The 24,232-nt window shown below is 33.8% G+C and overlaps 1 protein-coding gene, 1 long non-coding RNA gene and 1 pseudogene across 3 annotated transcripts in view; all 3 read left to right on the forward strand.

Moving 5' to 3' along the window:
* LOC100366624 (adenylosuccinate synthetase isozyme 1 B-like) overlaps positions 1-24,232 on the forward strand; it is a 39,008-nt gene that overhangs the window by 6,569 nt on the left and 8,207 nt on the right. Inside the window, exons 2-9 of the mRNA XM_002738981.4 lie at positions 449-551; positions 1,221-1,325; positions 8,378-8,435; positions 8,660-8,767; positions 9,995-10,076; positions 18,481-18,607; positions 19,111-19,265; positions 20,423-20,547. Of these exons, the coding sequence (XP_002739027.1) occupies positions 449-551; positions 1,221-1,325; positions 8,378-8,435; positions 8,660-8,767; positions 9,995-10,076; positions 18,481-18,607; positions 19,111-19,265; positions 20,423-20,547 (863 nt within the window). The remainder of the gene's footprint in view (positions 1-448; positions 552-1,220; positions 1,326-8,377; positions 8,436-8,659; positions 8,768-9,994; positions 10,077-18,480; positions 18,608-19,110; positions 19,266-20,422; positions 20,548-24,232) is intronic.
* On the forward strand, positions 13,579-16,766 carry LOC144357955 (zinc finger protein 862-like; annotated as a pseudogene). The gene is made up of 7 exons (XR_014928236.1): positions 13,579-13,814; positions 14,338-14,558; positions 14,843-15,177; positions 15,292-15,511; positions 15,628-15,857; positions 15,973-16,100; positions 16,189-16,766. The product of XR_014928236.1 is annotated as a zinc finger protein 862-like (transcript).
* Positions 21,282-23,061, forward strand: LOC146748049 (uncharacterized). The gene is made up of 2 exons (XR_014931035.1): positions 21,282-21,426; positions 22,823-23,061. It is a non-coding gene; the product is annotated as an uncharacterized LOC146748049 (long non-coding RNA).

Here is a 24,232-nt window from a genome sequence, read left to right on the forward strand (position 1 = left end):
AACAATACGGGTTTAGCTCAATGATGAGAAACAATACGGGTTTAGCTCAATGATGAGGAACAGAATACAGGTTTAGCTCACTGATGAGAAACAGAATATAGGTTTAGCTCACTAATGAGGAACAGAATACAGGTTTAGCTCACTGATGAGAAACAGAATATGAGTTCAGCTCACTGATGAGGAACAGAATACGGGTTTAGCTCACTGATGAGAAACAGAATACAGGTTTAGCTCACTGATGAGAAACAGAATACAGGTTTAGCTCACTGATGAGGAACAAAATACAGGTTTTGCTTACTGATGAGAAACAGAATACAGGTTTAGCTCACTGATGAGAAATATTTATTTTTTGGCACGTGTGGACAACGCTGTTGGTGTGAAATATTTGTTATACTTAAGTCCTTTTTAATGGGTATACATAAAATTTATATTTGTGTTTGTTTTGTAGGGTGGCAACAATGCTGGACACACAGTTGTCGTTGGTGACACAGAGTATGACTTTCATTTATTACCAAGTGGGATTATTCATGAGCACTGTAAAAATGTTATTGGTATGTTAACCCCTATAGAAGATAACCTAGCCCTTTCACCACCATTGTTATTTTTAACCTTTTCACCATCATTTTCAATTTGTGTATCCTTCCACAAAATAGTCTCCTTCAAATTTGTGTATCCTTCCACAAAATAGTCTCCTTCAAATTTGTGTATCCTTCCACAAAATAGTGTCCTTCAAATTTGTGTATCTTTCCACAAAATAGTCTCCTTCAAATTTGTGTATCCTTCCACAAAATAGTCTCCTTCAAATTTGTGTATCCTTCCACAAAATAGTCTCCTTCAAATTTGTGTATCCTTCCACAAAATAGTCTCCTTCAAATTTGTGTATCCTTCCACAAAATAGTGTCCTTCAAATTTGTGTATCTTTCCACAAAATAGTGTCCTTCAAATTTGTGTATCCTTCTACACAAAAAATCGATTCAGAATATTAATTCAAATTCTGTCTATAATTAATATCAAATTTAAAATGTGAACTAAAGTTTTGGCAGGAAAAAATAACAATTGTAAGATGTTTTATGCTAACCTAAGATTGGTTCAATAATTTGGTTATCATAAATATTTTATTTCTGAAATGGTGATAGACTTTGATGCTTGCATATAAGTGATTGTTGATTTTTCAATGAGAAGAACAAAGTCATGTGTTATTGCTTTGTGTCATCCATTAGGTAATGGAGTAGTCATACACTTACCAGGATTATTTGAGGAGGCTGAACGGAACAATTTATGCAACTGGGGTGATCGACTCATGATATCTGACAGAGCACATTTAGGTAAATTTATATTTGTATTATAGTGCTTTATAATAAACATCCTTTGACACAGATAGAAACATAGTAGCCATTTATAGCTATTTTACAATTTAAATGTTCTGACTAATCTTCTCACAACTGATTAAAATGATCAATAAGCATTAAAATTCATCATTCTATTTTAAAATATCTATAGTGGTGACGATTATACATATTTTTTTTTTTTGTTAGTGATGTGTGATCTTTATTTTCGAGAGTGTAATTTGGTGAATTAATTTCTGTTTTTTGAATACTGATCTAATTTTGTTATTTCTCGACTTAATTTGGACATCTCTATCTTGATATTTGTGTGTATAAAAGAGCATGTTTGAAGTGCACACTGTATTATTGTTGACGGTCTGGCAATATTTACGTCTTTGTTCAGAGACCAAAATAATAATTAGCATTCCAATCATAACAAATTGACTTATTGACTTTGATCAATTCAAATAAATATGCAGCAGCATCTCATTGTTAAATGTACAAATTGGTGATCCATAAAAAAAACCTTCATATAAAGACCACTTGTTTTGACTGTTGTGGATAAATTCTCTGGATTTGATGTTGCCAAATAAATTCACTAGATTTGATGTTGCCAAATAAATTCACTAGATTTGATGTTGCCAAATAAATTCACTAGATTTGATGTTGCCAAATAAATTCACTAGATTTGATGTTGCCAAATAAATTCACTGGATTTGATGTTGCCAAATAAATTCTCTGGATTTGATATTGCTGAATAAATTCACTGGATTTGATGTTGCCAAATAAATTCACTGGATTTGATATTGCCAAATAAATTCACTGGATTTGATATTTCCAGATAAATTCACTGGATTTGATGTTACCAAATAAATTCACTAGATTTGATGTTGCCAAATAAATTCACTAGATTTGATGTTGCCAAATAAATTCACTAGATTTGATGTTGCCAAATAAATTCACTAGATTTGATGTTGCCAAATAAATTCACTAGATTTGATGTTGTCAAATAAATTCACTAGATTTGATGTTGCCAAATAAATTCACTGGATTTGATGTTGCCAAATAAATTCTCTGGATTTGATATTGCTGAATAAATTCACTGGATTTGATGTTGCCAAATAAATTCACTGGATTTGATATTGCCAAATAAATTCACTGGATTTGATATTTCCAGATAAATTCACTGGATTTGATGTTGCCAAATAAATTCACTAGATTTGATGTTGCCAAATAAATTCACTAGATTTGATGTTGCCAAATAAATTCACTAGATTTGATGTTGCCAAATAAATTCACTAGATTTGATGTTGCCAAATAAATTCACTGGATTTGATGTTGCCAAATAAATTCACTAGATTTGATGTTGCCAAATAAATTCACTGGTTTTGATATTGCCAAATAAATTCACTGGATTTGATATTTCCAGATAAATTCACTGGATTTGATGTTACCAAATAAATTCACTAGATTTGATGTTGCCAAATAAATTCACTAGATTTGATGTTGCCAAATAAATTCACTAGATTTGATGTTGCCAAATAAATTCACTGGATTTGATGTTGCCAAATAAATTCACTAGATTTGATGTTGCCAAATAAATTCACTAGATTTGATGTTGCCAAATAAATTCACTAGATTTGATGTTGCCAAATAAATTCACTAGATTTGATGTTGCCAAATAAATTCACTAGATTTGATATTGCCAAATAAATTCACTAGATTTGATGTTGCCAAATAAATTCACTGGATTCGATGTTGCCAAATAAATTCACTAGATTTGATGTTGCCAAATAAATTCACTAGATTTGATGTTGCCAAATAAATTCACTGGATTTGATGTTGCCAAATAAATTCACTAGATTTGATGTTGCCAAATAAATTCACTGGATTTGATGTTGCCAAATAAATTCACTAGATTTGATGTTGCCAAATAAATTCACTAGATTTGATGTTGCCTAATAAATTCACTAGATTTGATGTTGCCAAATAAATTCACTAGATTTGATGTTGCCAAATAAATTCTCTGGATTTGATGTTGCCAAATAAATTCACTGGATTTGATGTTGCCAAATAAATTCACTAGATTTGATATTGCCAAATAAATTCACTAGATTTGATGTTGCCAAATAAATTCACTAGATTTGATGTTGCCAAATAAATTCACTGGATTTGATGTTGCCAAATAAATTCACTGGATTTGATGTTGCCAAATAAATTCACTGGATTTGATGTTGCCAAATAAATTCACTAGATTTGATGTTGCCAAATAAATTCACTGGATTTGATGTTGCCAAATAAATTCACTAGATTTGATGTTGCCAAATAAATTCACTAGATTTGATGTTGCCAAATAAATTCACTGGATTTGATGTTGCCAAATAAATTCACTGGATTTGATGTTGCCAAATAAATTCACTAGATTTGATGTTGCCAAATAAATTCACTAGATTTGATGTTGCCAAATAAATTCACTAGATTTGATGTTGCCAAATAAATTCTCTGGATTTGATGTTGCCAAATAAATTCACTGGATTTGATATTGCCAAATAAATTCACTGGATTTGATGTTGCCAAATAAATTCATTGGATTTGATGTTGCCAAATAAATTCACTAGATTTGATGTTGCCAAATAAATTCTCTGGATTTGATGTTGCCAAATAAATTCACTGGTTTTGATGTTGCCAAATAAATTCACTGGATTTGATGTTGCCAAATAAATTCACTGGATTTGATGTTGCCAAATAAATTCACTGGATTTGATATTGCCAAATAAATTCACTGGATTTGATGTTGCCAAATAAATTCACTGGTTTTGATATTGCCAAATTAATTCACTAGATTTGATGTTGCCAAATAAATTCACTGGATTTGATGTTGCCAAATAAATTCACTGGATTTGATATTTCCGGATAAATTCACTAGATTTGATGTTGCCAAATAAATTCACTAGATTTGATGTTGCCAAATAAATTCACTGGATTTGATGTTGCCAAATAAATTCACTAGATTTGATGTTGCCAAATAAATTCACTAGATTTGATGTTGCCAAATAAATTCACTAGATTTGATATTGCCAAATAAATTCACTAGATTTGATGTTGCCAAATAAATTCACTGGATTTGATGTTGCCAAATAAATTCACTAGATTTGATGTTGCCAAATAAATTCACTAGATTTGATGTTGCCAAATAAATTCACTGGATTTGATGTTGCCAAATAAATTCACTAGATTTGATGTTGCCAAATAAATTCACTGGATTTGATGTTGCCAAATAAATTCACTAGATTTGATGTTGCCAAATAAATTCACTAGATTTGATGTTGCCTAATAAATTCACTAGATTTGATGTTGCCAAATAAATTCACTAGATTTGATGTTGCCAAATAAATTCTCTGGATTTGATGTTGCCAAATAAATTCACTGGATTTGATGTTGCCAAATAAATTCACTAGATTTGATATTGCCAAATAAATTCACTAGATTTGATGTTGCCAAATAAATTCACTAGATTTGATGTTGCCAAATAAATTCACTGGATTTGATGTTGCCAAATAAATTCACTGGATTTGATGTTGCCAAATAAATTCACTGGATTTGATGTTGCCAAATAAATTCACTAGATTTGATGTTGCCAAATAAATTCACTGGATTTGATGTTGCCAAATAAATTCACTAGATTTGATGTTGCCAAATAAATTCACTAGATTTGATGTTGCCAAATAAATTCACTGGATTTGATGTTGCCAAATAAATTCACTGGATTTGATGTTGCGAAATAAATTCACTGGATTTGATGTTGCCAAATAAATTCACTGGATTTGATATTGCCAAATAAATTCACTGGATTTGATGTTGCCAAATAAATTCACTGGTTTTGATATTGCCAAATTAATTCACTAGATTTGATGTTGCCAAATAAATTCACTAGATTTGATGTTGCCAAATAAATTCACTGGATTTGATGTTGCCAAATACATTCACTGGATTTGATATTGCCAAATAAATTCACTGGATTTGATGTTGCCAAATAAATTCACTAGATTTGATGTTGCCAAATAAATTCACTGGATTTGATGTTGCCAAATAAATTCACTGGATTTGATGTTGCCAAATAAATTCACTAGATTTGCTGTTGCCAAATAAATTCACTGGATTTGATGTTGCCAAATAAATTCACTGGATTTGATGTTGCCAAATAAATTCACTAGATTTGATGTTGCCAAATAAATTCACTAGATTTGATGTTGCCAAATAAATTCACTAGATTTGATGTTGCCAAATAAATTCACTGGATTTGATGTTGCCAAATAAATTCACTAGATTTGATGTTGCCAAATAAATTCACTGGTTTTGATATTGCCAAATTAATTCACTAGATTTGATGTTGTCAAATAAATTCACTGGATTTGATGTTGCCAAATAAATTCACTGTATTTGATATTTCCGGATAAATTCACTAGATTTGATGTTGCCAAATAAATTCACTAGATTTGATGTTGCCAAATAAATTCACTGGTTTTGATGTTGCCAAATAAATTCACTAGATTTGATGTTGCCAAATAAATTCACTAGATTTGATGTCGCCAAATAAATTCACTGGATTTGATGTTGCCAAATAAATTCTCTGGATTTGATGTTGCCAAATAAATTCACTGGATTTGATATTTCCGGATAAATTCACTAGATTTGATGTTGCCAAATAAATTCACTAGATTTGATGTTGCCAAATAAATTCACTGGTTTTGATGTTGCCAAATAAATTCACTAGATTTGATGTTGCCAAATAAATTTACTAGATTTGATGTCGCCAAATAAATTCACTGGATTTGATGTTGCCAAATAAATTCACTAGATTTGATGTTGCCAAATAAATTCACTGGTTTTGATATTGCCAAATTAATTCACTAGATTTGATGTTGCCAAATAAATTCACTGGATTTGATGTTGCCAAATAAATTCACTGTATTTGATATTTCCGGATAAATTCACTAGATTTGATGTTGCCAAATAAATTCACTAGATTTGATGTTGCCAAATAAATTCACTGGTTTTGATGTTGCCAAATAAATTCACTAGATTTGATGTTGCCAAATAAATTCACTAGATTTGATGTCGCCAAATAAATTCACTGGATTTGATGTTGCCAAATAAATTCTCTGGATTTGATGTTGCCAAATAAATTCACTGGATTTGATATTTCCGGATAAATTCACTGGTTTTGATGTTGCCAAATAAATTCACTGGATTTGATGTTGCCAAATAAATTCACTGGTTTTGATGTTGCCAAATAAATTCACTGGATTTGATGTTGCCAAATAAATTCACTAGATTTGATGTTGCCAAATAAATTCACTGGATTTGATGTTGCCAAATAAATTCACTAGATTTGATGTTGCCAAATAAATTCACTGGATTTGATGTTGCCAAATAAATTCACTGGATTTGATGTTGCCAAATAAATTCACTAGATTTGATGTTGCCAAATAAATTCACTAGATTTGATGTTGCCAAATAAATTCACTGAATTTAATGTTGCCGAATAAATTCACTGGATTTGGAAACAATCAATGATTTTCATTGTTAAATGGGTTCTGATTTTGCTTATTAAGTAAAATATATTGTACTTCTCCAATCATGAGCCCCTCTCAAAGTATAAGCCCACCAGCGTTTACTTTTCTGAGTAATTGTGTCCATTGATACTATGGTGAATGGGGTGTGAACGAGTAAACTATTTTTCCATGTAACCAGTTGATGACCAGGAGAGGTGTTCAAATACTTATTCCACACTCAGTTTACCTTACAAAAATTGCGAATCACCAGTTTTTAATGAAAATAATCTCAGATTGCATTTTAACGTTGCAGAAATTAATTTCCACAATGCATTAACAAAATTACATCGTCAATAATTGGGAAAACTTTGTCAGTATGACTCAGCTCTTGATTTGTTAATTAAAGACTTGACCTGTTAGGTCAAAAAACAGTTTCAGGCCAAATCGTGCTGAAAAACATCATGGCGGAAATTGCTTTGCATGGAGTGTTTGTGTATGTTTTCCCACAGACCCCACACATTTATACACCATAAATTCAGAGATGGAGTGTTTGTGTATGTTTTCCCACAGACCCCACACATTTATACACCATAAATTCAGAGATGGAGTGTTTGTGTATGTTTTCCCACAGACCCCACACATTTATACACCATAAATTCAGAGATGGAGTGTTTGTGTATGTTTTCCCTCAGACCCCACACATTTATACACCATAAATTCAGAGATGGAGTGTTTGTGTATGTTTTCCCTCAGACCCCACACATTTATACACCATAAATTCAGAGATGGAGTGTTTGTGTATGTTTTCCCACAGACCCCACACATTTATACACCATAAATTCAGAGATGGAGTGTTTGTGTATGTTTTCCCTCAGACCCCACACATTTATACACCATAAATTCAGAGATGGAGTGTTTGTGTATGTTTTCCCACAGACCCCACACATTTATACACCATAAATTCAGAGATGGAGTGTTTGTGTATGTTTTCCCACAGACCCCACACATTTATACACCATAAATTCAGAGATGGAGTGTTTGTGTATGTTTTCCCACAGACCCCACACATTTGTACACCATAAATTCAGAGCATGTAAATTGCTTTGTAATAAAATGTATGTATTTGTATATGTGAACATAACTGTGTCGTGGAAATCAATGATGACTCATTTCGCCCATCCCGTGTACTTTACCTGATTTTACATGTTTAGGTCCCTGGGCTTATGATCGGGGAAGTACTATATACCAAATCCAGTGAAGAATTAAGCTTTATACAGTAGATGTAGAAAATACAGGCATGTGTTTGTGTATCTTAATTTATTCCTTCTTGACAATACTGTGGGTTACAGTACCAGATTTCCAAATAAATAAAAACACATTTTGATTAAACAAACTGTCCTATATAATGAGTATTTTGGGAATCTCTTTATTGAGGCACATTGTGAAAAATTATGCAGATACCATAACTTGTACTTACTAATTTATTTTCCTACACAGTGTTTGATTTGCACCAAACAGTGGATGGACTGCAAGAATTAGCAAAGGGAAAAAACAGGTAAATTTATTTCCAATAAACTTGATTTGTTGGTGAGAGTTCTCTCATTTACTGAAATGCGTATCATATTATATGACATTCAAAATAATACTTAAATTTATGTAATTTCATATAAACTGTCATCAGCTTGTTTGCATTTATTTATGCTCAATCAGATTGTTTCCCATCGTTGTTATCTAGTCCTCTCCATCATTAACCCACCATGTGTTTGTGCTGTTTTCCAGCATTGGAACAACCAAGAAAGGTATTGGTCCGACGTATTCCAACAAAGCCGGTCGTAGTGGTATAAGGATCTGTGATTTACTGGGTGATTTTGAGCTGTTTTCTAACAAGTAAGTTATTCCCAGTAGTCTATACTATAAGTTATTGACCAATAACACTATAGAAAATGGAAGACTATAAAAAATGTTTTGGGCAACCATTTGCTTATCAAAAGGTAATGACTCAGAGTTGGTTGTGAAACCAAGAATAAAAAAAACAAATCTAAATAGAAACACCTAATCCAAGATTTGATTAGGTTTTAGTAAAAATCAATGCATATTAATTACCTAATTTGCATGATAATTAGCTACTGTAAAATGACTAATTTTCACTGGGTATAAATTTCGCTGATTTAGCATTTCAGGCATATTCATGGGGTTTTAAATTCACGGTTCAATCATTTAGATAATGTGTTCTATGCTAAATTTTACATACTCACTGGGTTTTAATTTAGCGCATTTTCCAGTCAGCGAAATAAGCAAAATTAAAACCCAGTGAATAATTAACCCCTTTACAGTATTTTTTAGCTGTTCCATGACTGTTCCACTGATATCTTAAGAACCACTCATTGGATTTTGATGAAAATTGGCACATAGATGCTCTGAACTAAAAATTCGTGCATATTAATTAAATAATTTGCATAATGATTAGTCAATTTTCGGCTTTTCCACTGATATCTCAAGTACTAATCATCACGTTTCAATGAAACTTGGTACATATATGTTATAGGACACTGCACAGACCTGATAGTTTTTAGGGTAATATCAGTACGTATTAATTACCTAATTTGCATAATTAATTAATTTTCAACTTTGATATTTCAAGTACTAATAATCACATTTCAATGAAACATGGTACATAGATCCTCTTGGACTATGCAAAGACCAAATTTTCGGTAAATATTTATGCATATTAATCACCTAATTTACATAATTAACCAATTTTCAACTTTCACACTGATATCTCAAGTACTGATCATCACATTTCAATAAAACTTGGTACATAAATGTTCTAGGACAATAGACAGGCCTGATCAATTTTGGGTTAAAATCTGTTCATATTAATTCCCTAATTAGCATAATAATTCATAATTTTTTGGTTCTGATTACATTTCAATTAAACTTGATACATAGTTGGTCTGTTGCATTGCGCATCAGTTGCATTAGTTTTACCTGATTTGCAAAATAGTTTTCAGCTTTTTCATCCATATCTCAAGTACAAGTAATTTTAAATTAATTTTGAATGTGTCTCCAGCACAAGAGAGTTCTTTTTAAGCTTTTTTTAATTGTATGCTTTAGATTTCGAAATCTTGTGAATGCGTACCAGAAAGTCCATCCTGAGTTGACCGTTGATATCAATAAAGAACTGACGAAATACAAGGTATTTACTGTTATATAAAATCATAATTGTTGATGACAGATTCTAATATCATGAACTCCCACATGTACAGCCCCTAGAACCCATTCACCATACGACAGATTCTGATACAGTCAAACCTGTCTATAAAGGACAGTCAGTGGACTGAGCCAAACTGTCTTTTATAGACAGGTGGTCTTTATATGGAGGTGGCCTAATTTATTCATTCAATCATGAATATTAATTAGGGCAGGGATTTTAAGGGAGATCATAATCTAAACATAAAAGCAAACCCACACACTGTACAATAAATAGGTCATTTTTAATAAAAGTTACTCATTTCCATGTGGATAATTACACAGCTTTACTTTTTTACTACAAATATCATGTAAATTCACTGCTCATGGATTCATTGGTGTATTTAATGCATAAGAACGATTGTCAACCATCCGCCGCATTGGCGTTTCAGCTCGGTCTTTCACACTCTTGCCATGCAGTCTTATTCCCCAGTCTCTTACACATATTTCATCATAGGTGGTAATCAGTCCCATCGTTAGTATTGTCGATTGTACACTGTGACAAAATGCACAGGCAAAGCATTAAAAATGAAGAAGCATTGGTAATAAACAAAATTTACCAAACTCATAACGATTGCTCCAACTATCGGTGTTGAATCAGAAAGTCAAATGCACCGGAAATGAAACACGATGATCGTACACACAATTTTACAGTTATTTGTAGCAAGCATCGACGTGTCAAAACTGCCCAAACGAAACGAATTTTCTCGATCGCGAATTATTGATATTACCTTTTATAAAAAAAGAGGATCAAAATAGAAAATATCTTTTGTTGAGAATAACCCTGAGATGACCCCTCAGTAACAATACGTTTTGCCCATGCGCTAGCTTCATTAGCATAATTTATAACGATCAACATCAAGCTACATGGCGGCCAAAACAGGTCGGATTTTGCAATCCTGCGATGAAAACGAAATAAACGAATGTTTTATTATTTTGTTTGGATATTTCATAAAACTGGTTCATTTTTCTTTGTTTACGAGACAGGAGGAATTTGCTCTTCATGTGCGAGACAGTCCACAGAAGTGTCGCTGGCCGGCTGGGGATCGATAGTATAGTACTGATCGGAAACAAGCTTTTCATTTCAAACTTTGAATGAAACTGTGTGGCTGTCTATCGCACACATTCGATCAGGTCCAAAAAAAACTGAGCATTGTGATTGTGTAATGGTAACACAAGAGACTATGGTAGACTGTAATACATCGTTTATTTCGGAAGACAAGTCTGGCATCAAAGTACAATTAGAACAATCCACACTAAACATGCACTAAAACACCCTTTATATAGGGTTAATAGGATTACATCGCGGATTTTAAAATTGGAGGAAAAACGCTATGATTGGTGTGCCATGTGAGAAGGTCACTATAGAATAAACATTTCGGCTTAATCCGCTACAAAGTTGCGACTTCTCTTGCATTCGCTGTGACAAAGGCATGTTTGTGGACATTACAAAAATGGCTTACAATAAATTGATTTGTGCTTCTTTGTCATAGGAATACATGTATTGTGAGGTGAAATGAAGCATGAAACGGCTTCTAACAGACATAACTCAGAGAATAATGCTTGGAATCGAATAAAACCAAAACCAACAAATACAGAAAATGGTTGTCTATCGATACAAAGTAAATACGAATGAAAAATAATAACTATAATTAAACAACAACAAATATAATTGAATCGAGAAACACACACGTGGATAAGCATCCACGATAAACTGTTTTAATTTGTTAAAATCTTTCCAGTCTCCAGATGATATTCAACTTTTTTTTTTGACTTTTTCGCAACTTCACAAACCAAGTTGCGATAGACACTCGTGTCTATTAGCCCTAAACATTGCGTACTTGGTAATCTGAACGTAACATATGGCCACTTTCCTGTTAGCGATTCGCAAGTAGCTATTGTCTTTTTGCAGACTGTCCGATGGAATTGTTGGTGGTCGTTATACAAAGGTTAAAGTGTGAATAGGTCTACAATAGGGTGGTTGCTTGTCGCATTGGACAGGTGGTTGCTAATATCCAGTGTCTTTAACGTGTAAATTGCGAAGGGACTGTACTAAGGTGGTCGCTATGAGCAGGTGGCCGCTCTGCACAGGTGGTCGTTAACACAAGTTTGACTGTATCATGAACTCCCACATGTATAGCCCCTAGAACCCATTCACCATACGACAGATTCTATCATGAAGTCCTACACGTTTAGTCTCTAGAACCCATTCACCAGGACACATTCTATCATGAAGTCCCACATGACCAACCCCTAGAACCCATTCGCCATACGACAAATTCTATCATGAAGTCGCACATGTTCAGCCCCTAGAACCCATTCACCATACAACAAATTCTATCATGAAGTCCCACATGACCAGCCCCGCCCCTAGAACCCATTCACCATACAACAAATTCTATCATGAAGTCGCACATGTACAGCCCCTAGAACCCATTCACCATATGACAGATTCTATCATGAAGTCGCACATGTACAGCCCCTAGAACCCATTCACCATACGACAGATTCTATCATGAAGTCGCACATGTACAGCCCCTAGAAGCCATTCATCATACGACAGATTCTATCATGAAGTCCCACATGTATAGTCTCTAGAACCCATTCACTAGGACAGATTCTATCATAAAGTCCCACATGACCAGCCCCTGGAACCCATTTGCCATATGACAGATTCTATCATGAAGTCCCACATGACCAGCCCCTAAAACCCATTCACCATACAACAAATTCTATCATGAAGTCACACATGTACAGCCCCTAGAACCCATTCACCATACGACAGATTCTATCATGAAGTCCCACATGTATAGTCTCTAGAACCCATTCACCATGTTACCACATTCTTCCGCCGAAATTAAAATAAAAACAAGCTACCATTCTTTATATGTGCTCTAAACATTTTAAACAGAAACGTGATCAGCCAAAACTATGAAAATATTGCATTGCCTTCGCACATCGCGACTTGCCGCCATGCATTCTCAACCCACGACACGGAATCCATTGACTTATTAACATAATAATAGGTACGTGACCTCGGGTCAGGTCCTATCTCCCATGGTGCAGTGAGACTTCTGGTGACCCCTGACCAGTTCTATCGTTGGGTAGTTTGTTTACAAAGTTTTCATTTCGCGTACAACATGTATCGTTTTTCGGGGATAGACCCTCCAACAAAGAAACAGAAGTCGAGCATCGATAGAATTGCGGCAAATAGGGAGTATGACCAGTCAAAACGTACTCGCAAAATAGTTTCAAGCTGAAAGACGGAGTTCAAAGAATGGCTGGTCACCGATGACACCGGTAGTCATACGGTGTATTGCTGTATCTGCCGGGCTATTTATGGGCCGTTATCAAACTGCAAAATACCAGACAAACTCCGTAAGTACGGAAAGGGATCGTTTGTAACTGGGTGTACCAATTTAAGACGTGATGCCCTCACATGCCATGAAATGTCAATTGGTCATAAACAAGCCAAATTGATATTCGACGCAAAGAATGCTCCACCATCAAAACAACTTCCTGCTGATAGAATCATCGAAATGTTGAATGGTAAAAGTGTTAACAGGTTAGAGAAGCTATTCCGTAATGCCCACGCCATTGTGAAACACTCTAGACCTATTACTGACTTCGTATGGATGTGTGAAGTGGATGAAAAAAAGCAGCTGGATATTGGACCTACTTACAGGTAAAATTGTTTATACTTTGTTTATTCAATGGTGCTTTGTGAATGTTTAGTCATATGATGTCATCAGAAAAACATCTTTTTCATCATCGTCTCATTATAACTGCTTCTGTATTATGTGATTTTATCTTTTTATAGATTTATTTCTCAAACAATTTGGCATTATGATTTTTTGGCAAGAGTTCCTTTTGTACCCCCCATTCATAACCCCAACTCTAACACTCGCTCACAGTTACCCAATTCATTTGTAAATGCCCCTCTAGATAACTATAGATGTCCTTAGGAGAGGGATGTACAATTAAATGGGGATTACTTGAGGGTAGGGTAAGGGTTAGGAATGGGGGGTATAAAGGAACTCTTTCCTGATTTTTGCACTATACTCAAGTTATTATTATTTATTTAAATGTATTTCTGCTATAAATATATAATTTCTTTTTATTTATTCTTAGGAATAAAAATTTCTGAAGTTGTACGAAGTGAAATTGAAAGTCACATTCAGGATGCTAAATACATATCTATATGGTAGCACAGATATTTCAGTTGTTGAGAATGAGATCGTCTATGTTCATTTTGCCAACAATGGTATTACTCATTGTTATTTCCTGGGAATTATAGCTTGTAAGAATGGTGATGCTCATGGAATATATGATGCTATCATGAAGGCCCTGATCTTCCAAAATATCGCAAGCAAAGATATTCTTAAGAAGATGGTGGCATTCATTGGTGATGGTGCTAGTGTAAATACAGGTAAAATTGCCTTGCTTTATTACTACTAGTATTTCCTTCCTAGTCATTTAAACTAGTATAACATTGAGACACCAATTTTGCAACCTGGACAGCAGATTTACCAATCAAACTGCAAAGCTGCTCTTTGACCCAGTAACTGACCAGCACATTTGTACTTGGGAAAAAAATCTATAGTTAGTTGTACATATGTCATCGTGTGAAACAACTTTTGTTCAATTTTGTTTGGGGGGGGGGGACTCTTTTCATATATATGTTGTTGTTGAGTAGTTAATTGTCATTTACAGGCAAGTTCAATGGAGTAATTTCCATATTCCAGAGAAATGTCAACAAATCCATATTGATGGTAAAGTGCATGTCACACAGAGTTGAACTGGCCTTCAAGCAAGCAATGAGTACATCCACTCTATTCAAGAAAGTGTACGATTTATTGGATCAGCTTTTCAAATTTTATCACAAGAGCCCCAAACAAACAAATGGTTTAAAGAGGTCGTTTGAAGCACTGGCTAAACCTGTCATTATGAGCACACGTGTTGGAGGTACTCGCTGGATAAGCCATACTCAGAGAGCTATTCACAACATGCTTAAGGCATACCCAGCATTGGTACTGCACCTAGGTGAGGTAAATATGTCAGATCTTCATAACATTTATTTCTCTCCTACTGAAAAAAAAACATTGTTAGAATATATTTAGACTGATATTAGTTTAAATTACTGTCATATTATTTATTTCAAGGTTGCCCAGGTTCGTAGTGCATCTGCAGCTCAATCAAAAGCAAAGTTTTTATTGGCACAGTTGACATCACAGTCTGTTATGATATATGCTCATTTCCTTGTTGATCTTTTGGCTGTAATGGTTAAGTTATCTATGCAGCTACAAAAAAGGAGACATGTATTTATCAAGTTCATCAAATAATCAAGGCTACGGTATCCCATATTCTAAAATTTGAAACAAGGTAATAGTATCTTGTTATTAATATATTAGAAGTTTAGATAATATCGGAATTGTAGTTTACTGGTGTAGTTAGCTATTGTACTAGCATTGGTGCCATGGTGGTGGCTTATTTTTCAGACCAGGACCTGAACAAAGAAAGATGCAGGCTGGGCTTGAGGCCAATGATGGGATCTTTGTAGGCCATAAACTTAGTGGTAGTCAGTCTATAAATAATGATGTTAGCAAGGTAGTGTAGGGAGTACAGAAGGCCATCGAGACCCGTTTTGAAGATGTAAATGAGGGTTTGATTCAATCAACCAAAATGGCTGACCTTTCATCATGGCCTGCAACACATGAAGACGCAGTTGGTATGTGATCAGACTGATGTACTATAGTTTGTTTATATATATATGCATATTTCTGACTAATTCAGACAGGTTCTAACTGCATAGGAGATCACATTATTTCCTTACTTTGTTTTAGAATTTAGAGATGACTTATAAGCAAATTTGGTTGACCATTTTAATCAAAATTTGTTAGATTGCTGGTGTTGATGTGACAGCTGCTGAGTCTGAGTGGACTGCCCTAAAGCAAAGGTATGGTTACATATCGTGTTCATATTTTTTCACTGAAAGTAAAAACACAGCACTTATTTACTTACTGTACATATTCAACAACAGTGTGCATTTATTGTTTCAGTTACAAAGTCCACAGTATGTCATGGCAGACAATCAATAACCTGTTTCGTGTGGAGTTCCCCAACATTCTTGGTGTAGTTGACTTGATGTTGTTACTACCAGCAGGAACATCTGAGTGTGAAAGGGGCTTTCCACAGATGAAAGCTACAAAAACCCAGTACAGAAACAAATTGAAGAGTTCAACCATGCCCATGTTGATGACCATACAGATGCACTCTCCTTCAGTCTCTGAATTTGATCCAATTCCTTCCATACACCAATGGAATCGACATCACCACCGAAAACCAAGTTTTATGGAAGGACAGAGGAGAAAGAAGTTGAGTGCTATACAGGCAGTAGATGAAGCAGTAGAGCAGCAGAGAGCTGCTAATGCACTTGATGAGGAGGAAGTTGCAAAAGCTGAAACAGATGGTGATGCTCATTTGGTAGCTGGATTAGATTCTGACTATGGTTCAGATTTTTCTGATCTAGCCGAGAGCAACAGTGACACAGACGTCTGATATATCATGTTCTGAATATGCATGTTCTCTACAGCTACTTTGTTGTTAAAATAAACCATGCATAGTATATTGTATACAACTTGTGTTTATTTGTGTGTGTGTGTGTGTGTGCGAAAATAATTGAAAAAATGTGTGGGACTGGTAACATTTTAGCAGGGCTTGTAACTTTTGTCTGGTATGTAATCTGGACAAATTTCCTACACTGGATAAACCGGTGATTCTTGTGCAGGCATTTCATTCTGTCTGCTAGAAAATATAGAATATTCACTGACTTTCAATCATACTGGTAAATTTGGTTGTTATTTTATTTCATATGCACTGTCATGCAGATGATAGCTAATCTTTTCTTGATAGATTTTGAAAAAAAGACTTGTTTTTAAAATTAAAATAAAAATTGTTTTTCTGTAAAAAGGAGTTACTGTAAAGTCAATTTTTTTGTTTTCTGATGCAAATTATTATGTCTATACATGTATCATATATAGTAAAAAAAAATTAATATTTAGATGATAAAAGTTGAAGTATATCTGAAATATTGAAAAAATGACTGATTGAATAAATAAAAAAATTGATTAATTTATAATAATCAATTACTTAACTATTTAAGTTATAAATCTATTTTCAAAGTAATTCCAAGTGTATTTATAAATTCATTCTGTTGTAGTAGTGATATATATAGATTGATATAAATAATTCATATCACTTCCTGCCCTGCCCTGTATAGAATTTAATAAACCAAGACAGGAAGTTCTACAGATGTTTTACATTAATCTTTGACTTGTATATCAACATTTGTTTCATATATTTTATGTGTTCTTATTCCATTTCTCAGATATTTTTTTGGTTCAGATTTGATATTTTATATATATTTGGTTGGTTTTTCCAATCCATACAATTATTTAGGTTTGATGTCTGTGTGTAGGGTTTGGATCCATGTATCGTATTTGTCCGGGTAAAGGCCAAGTGTTCTGAACATGAAAAATTGCAAAATTTACAACACGCAGATCAAACTGCGGCAGGGAATAGAATGGCAAATAAAAACATGCAACCTAAATAAACAATATGCAACATTAGAAGTAAAACTAAATAATTGTTTATAATGTGACTAATATACCAGAAATAATAAAAATCGTCAGTGAAGAATCATTTGAATTAGGATTTCCCCGCACACAACGACGCCCATTATGTGTGAACTCAAAATGAACTAAAATGTCAGGGATAAAACTATGTAAAATTATGCCCAGTTTTGACAAGTACTGGATCAACATTCATAAAAGATCAATAATAATTTACAAATTTACATAGTAAAAATTTCAGTTTGAAAAAACTTCTCAGATCTCTATTTGTATGTTCATTGCCAACAAATTCAAAACCATCAAAATTCAAGTCAGTGTCATTGTCCTGAAGTTCGCTAATGTCGTCGGATACAATTTGGATTTTAATCCACCAATTTCACGGTCTGTCAGCTTCTGTCTGTTGATTTCTTTATTGTATCCAAATTGGGGAGTGGGCGTTTGCCCGGGCATGGGTGCTCATACTGACAACTATGGTATGTTGAGATCGATCTTTTTGGATCACAAATAAGCACATTAGTTCTGCAAGAAACGTCACATTCTTTGCTATTTATCCATAATCAGTAATTAACATTCAGTATCATGTTATACGAAGAATTGTTCTCAAAAATGAGGTTGAATCATTGGCAAAATAGGCTTTTACTTTCATAAATACATGTGATTATTTTATCCCAGAAGTCTTTGAGGCTCCATAGGATAATGTATTTTATTAATATTTATTAGGAATATGGGGACAAGATTCGTCCAATGGTTGGAGATACGATATATGCATTATTTGAAGCTCTCAATGATCCCCATAAAAATATTATTGTTGAAGGCGCTAATGCTACAATGTTGGACATTGATTTTGGTAAGCTGTTTATGTTTAAAATAGATGTATATGGCACATGTGAAAAATTATACAATTGTTATTGGATTCATACAAAAATTCATACTTCAATAAACTTAATTTTGGAGACTTTTCAAGAACTTTGTCAGGAGTCGGAAAAGAAAAATCTATAGCAGTGTTTCATTCATTCATTAATACAATTATACATTTCATTTAGGATTCTTAAGATAATTAGGCTGGTTTCGCTATATTGTCATCAAATCGCCAAAGTTAATAGCGAAAATTTACAATTGACTATAAATGTGTCATCTTAATTTGTGATAAACAAATATTTTATATATTAGGCAAACTTAAAAACTGGTTGTAGTTTGTCTGTTAGGTGATTGTCCTTGGATTGAATGAATGCAAAACAACTTTATCAATCTACCAGTAGTAGGTAATATGTGCACATCTCAAGAAACATCTCCTATGTTTACCATAGAGGGCATACTTTGAATGAGTATCATTTATATCATATTGTACAGGCACCTATCCATATGTGACATCATCAAGCTGTTCAGTTGGTGGAGTGTGTACAGGTCTGGGAATTCCACCGTGTAAAGTAGGTGACGTGTTTGGTGTTTTTAAAGCCTATACCACAAGAGTTGGTGAAGGGATTCTACCAACAGAACAGTTTGGGGTAAGTCACTCAGTTGTGTTAGCTGTACTTCAATTGACATGTCATTACTAGCAGTGACATATCAGAATTAGTGACGGTCTTCATAAATAGTTGAGTGTGAGTAGAAGCCTACTCATAAATTAAAAAACCCAGAATTTATTCATTTTGCAATAAATTGTTTGAGAAATTGATGGTTATATTTTAGTGGAAAGTCGCCATTTTGACACTATTATAACACTTTTACCACAGGTTCCTATGGCAGAGATAATATGCAATATCTCAAAATCTAGCCTTGTGACATAGGCTGAAAAAATCATATATTGTTAATGATGAAGTACTTTTTGTTCTGAATTATTTAACACATCTGGGTTTTAAAAAGTGTCAAAAAATACAATTTTTCTTCAACATTGTGTTCTATGGAATTGTTCTAAAAATAGCAATTTTCAAGAAATATTGGGACACGTTTCTCAAAAAGCATAACTGTAACACACAAAATAATGCTATTTCATTATACCATGGGACATTAGCTTCATGATTCTACATAATAAACATTGTTATGCGATTGATGACCAATTTAAAAAAATTATGATTAGGCTTTCCTTAGAGTCATGTACTACATCAATGAAAGTAAATGAGCAAAATTATTTTTGTGGGTAGAACATACTTAATTTAGATATGATTAAATATGGCTAATTTGTATAAAATAAGTTTTACGGTACTTAAAATATGGTTGGAACAGGCATAGAAAAGACAATTATTATTTTTTAGTGCTGACCAAATTACAAACTGACCAATAAAATTAAGGCCTGTCCACCTGTCTCAGACTTTAGATTGGGAAGGGTAAATGTACAAATTGCCAATCCCTGTGGACAGGTGAGAAACTGACCAAATGAGATACTCCGAACTAATGCCCGGAAAATTGCTTTCAGAGTTTTTAAGAACTATGAAATAAAGATGAGTCAAGAATAACAATTTTATTTCAAATATATCTTAATTTCTGATGTGTTTCATTCATTAAAGAAATTAGTCAAGGTAGTTGTACATCATCAACTTGAACAAGAAATTGTGATTCTCCATCCAGCATAATGGACTGATAACTATAATATTTAATTTTAATCCTTTATATTTTTTACATGTTTTCTGTTCTTATTGTGATCTATATCTTCTGATACTAATAGGAAGTGGCAGAGATACTACAAAAACAAGGTCATGAATACGGGACAACAACAGGACGTAAAAGACGGTGTGGATGGCTAGACATTATGGTCATTAAATATTCTCATATGGTCAATGGATACTCTGCGTAAGTTTATTTGTCTTGTAATTCTCACTGAAAAAGTTGTGTTGGGATTCACCGTGGTGACATCATTTTACATCATCTGTACATTCACTATGATGACATCGTTTTACATTGTCATCTGTACATTCACTATAGTGACATCATTTTACATTTTCATCTGTACATTACCCTTGGTGACATAATTTTACATCATCATCTGTACATTCACTGTGGAGACATTGTTTTACATTGTTACTGTACGTTCACCATAGTGACATTGTTTTACATTTTCATCTGGACATTCACTATGGTGACATCATTTTACATTTTCATCTGTACCTTACCCTTGGTGACATTGTTTTACATTGTCATCTGTACATTCACTATGGTGACATTGTTTTACATTGTCATCTGTACATTCACTATGGTGACATTGTTTTACATTGTCATCTGTACATTCACCATGGTGACATTGTTTTACATTTTTAGCCTTCGCAGACGAAGTCTGTCGAAGGCTTATAGATTGGGTTCTGTCCGTCCGTCCGTCTGTTCGTTCGTCCGTCTTTTGCCTCCTATAACTTTGATATGCTCTGTCCAATTTTTTTCCAAATTGGTGCAAATGTATATCTCAATGCCATACATATGCACGCCAAGTATTTTTTTGATTCGCCAAAGTTTCATTGTGTTTTTCTGTGATTTTCAACATTTTACTAGTACAAATGCCGAAATTTGACGGAAAAGTCCGAGTTTTAACGACATCTCGCAAGAGAACTGGCATACCGTATTGCGCATGCGCCAGTCCAACCGCTGAGGAAATCGTCGGCGATTTCGTCTGAGGATATTTTATTCCGGACTGTATCTTTCTTTGCACAAGGCTTACATAGATTAAATTCTATCTCAAAGGTAAGAAACTGTGCCAATGATATTTATTATGAACTTTGATTTATCCTTTTGTGTCCTGACTTTAGTGAGAAACTAGCGATCGCACAGTGTCACATTTTGCCAGAAAAACAGTCCTGCTATTAGTTCAAGAACTGGTTATGAAACGTGTAAATCGAAAGTCTATCTCGTCATTTAGGAGGCTTGGGAATAACGTTTGGCATATATAAAATACTGGAATAATAAAAACGTAAAAGTTTCGAACACGCTGATCGTGATTCTGTTATGTACGATTGCTATTTCCGTTGTTCATTGGCAACTGCTAGCAGATTGAAACTTGGTTTCGTGACGACACATTAGACTAGAATTATCGAGAAAACACAAGTCAAGTTCGGTCAACCGTGACTGCTTGAAAGCAATGATGAAATTGAAAAGTACTTTAATTCAATATCAATGAATCTATCATCACTTTTAAATTACCTTTGAAGTAAATATGATACCCGAGTGCGTTATTGCATTCGTGATCGGGACTTCCATGCTCCATGCGGTGTTGGAAGTTTATCGGTAAATCGAACCTCTGTCAACAGAGACACATTTTCCCAATCAGCTATTTATTTCGGTACAGAAGTCAGGGTGGCAATTTCAATGTTTAGCTACCATAATTTATCTCCATTATGAGCAGGAAAATAAATTATGGACCTCGATTGAGATGGATTTAACGGCGGCCATGTTTTTAAGGGATATGTGAAATAATATTAGGGAGGGGGTCAAATTCACGTAATCCTCAATTTTAATGATGTTGACTTAATATTAAAATTTTTTTTTTCAAAACTTCGGATATTATTTTATATATTTTAATACAATTACAATATGTTAATTAGTATGCAAATTAATATGCAAATTAGCAGCCAATCTGAGACAATGCAATCCAGTTCAAAGGAAATTTGACATACACTTAGGTTACATGATCACTACCTCTGCTGATTAGTTTTTTATGCACTTCCATCTGCTTTTATATTAAATGTATTTTTTTGTATTTTTCTCAATAGTTTTTTTTTATTACTTTTGATAGCTTGGCATCCATTTGGTTCAGCTCAAGTGAAATTTTCGGCACAAGTACTCTGGCTTTTTGCACATTCTTAATATTTTATTTTTGCAGAATCCTGTGAATATTAATTTGACAACTTTGTAGAGTGGAAACTATTGAATTAGTTCATCCCAGACTTTGGTAGAACATGTTTAAAATAGTACAGTGTGAACTGCAATTTCTTTCTGGCTGGTATAAATTTATTAAGTAATATTTTTTCGTACTAAAAAGACTCAAATATCTTTTTTAATTAAATCTTACAGCCAATGGGAGCACATATGCTACAACCTCTGCTTACTTTGGACTAAATGTTTTTTTTTTTTTTTTTTTCAGGTGCAGAGCCAGATTTTTTTCTCAGAAAGCAAAGGCACTGGAACTACATGTATTACAAAAACATACCGGTACTATTCACTGCGTGTCTGACAATTGTATAAAGTTTCGCAGGTCCTTTTTTTTTTACTTTGAGAAGTTCTGTCAACCAAAGCATAAATATGTGTTTTCTCTGCACATACAATTTCACACGATTTGTTAATATTAATGTATGATAATAAAAACTTGATAATATTCTTCTGGATTTTTGTACTTTATTTGTATCATTGTCGTATGAGAAGTAATCTTGTCCTTATTAGAGATATTGAAACTGATCCAGGGCCACAAACTAGTTTATCCAAACAGACACAACACTGACTCTACATATTTGCAGATCTGATTTGTATACTTCCTTGTCATTTTACCTGTTGTACTGGTTTGGTGCTATCTGGTTTCCTTGCTGAGAATAATGCTGACCTGGATGGAGAGTGCTATAAACTTGAAAATGCCATAGAAATCATGTTTGCCAATTTATGTCCATGCAACTTTAGAATGACAACTAGCGAAGGCAGTGTCATTCATGACTTGTCATCTGTACATTACCCTTGGTGACATCATTTTACATCATCATCTGTACATTCACTGTGGAGACATTGTTTTATATTGTTACTGTACATTCACCATGGTGACATTGTTTTACATTGTCATCTGTACATTCACTGTGGAGACATTGTTTTACATTGTTACTGTACGTTCACCATAGTGACATTGTTTTACATTTTCATCTGGACATTCACTATGGTGACATCATTTTACATTTTCATCTGTACCTTACCCTTGGTGACATTGTTTTACATTGTCATCTGTACATTCACTATGGTGACATTGTTTTACATTGTCATCTGTACATTACCCTTGGTGACATCATTTTACATCATCATCTGTACATTCACTGTGGAGACATTGTTTTACATTGTTACTGTACGTTCACCGTGGTGACATTGTTTTACATTGTCATCTGTACATTCACTGTGGTGACATTGTTTTACATTTTCATCTGGACATTCACTATGGTGACATCATTTTACATTTTCATCTGTACCTTACCCTTGGTGACATTGTTTTACATTGTCATCTGTACATTCACTATGGTGACATTGTTTTACATTGTTACTGTACGTTCACCATAGTGACATTGTTTTACATTGTTACTGTACATTCACCATGGTGATATTGTTTTACTTTGTTACTGTAAATTTACCATAGTGACATTGTTAGTCCCCGTTCGGACGCAGTCCGAAAACGGCGACTTATGTTTTGACCTCCGTGTGTGTGTGCGTGCGTGCGTGCTTGCGTGTGTCCGGACCTGTATCTTAGAAATGCCTGGACCAATCACAATCAAACTTCACACATGCATCATACATGATATTATAC

Source organism: Saccoglossus kowalevskii, chromosome 2 (assembly GCF_978046115.1).
Source record: "Saccoglossus kowalevskii chromosome 2, keSacKowa6.1, whole genome shotgun sequence".
NCBI classification, from domain to species: domain Eukaryota; kingdom Metazoa; phylum Hemichordata; class Enteropneusta; family Harrimaniidae; genus Saccoglossus; species Saccoglossus kowalevskii.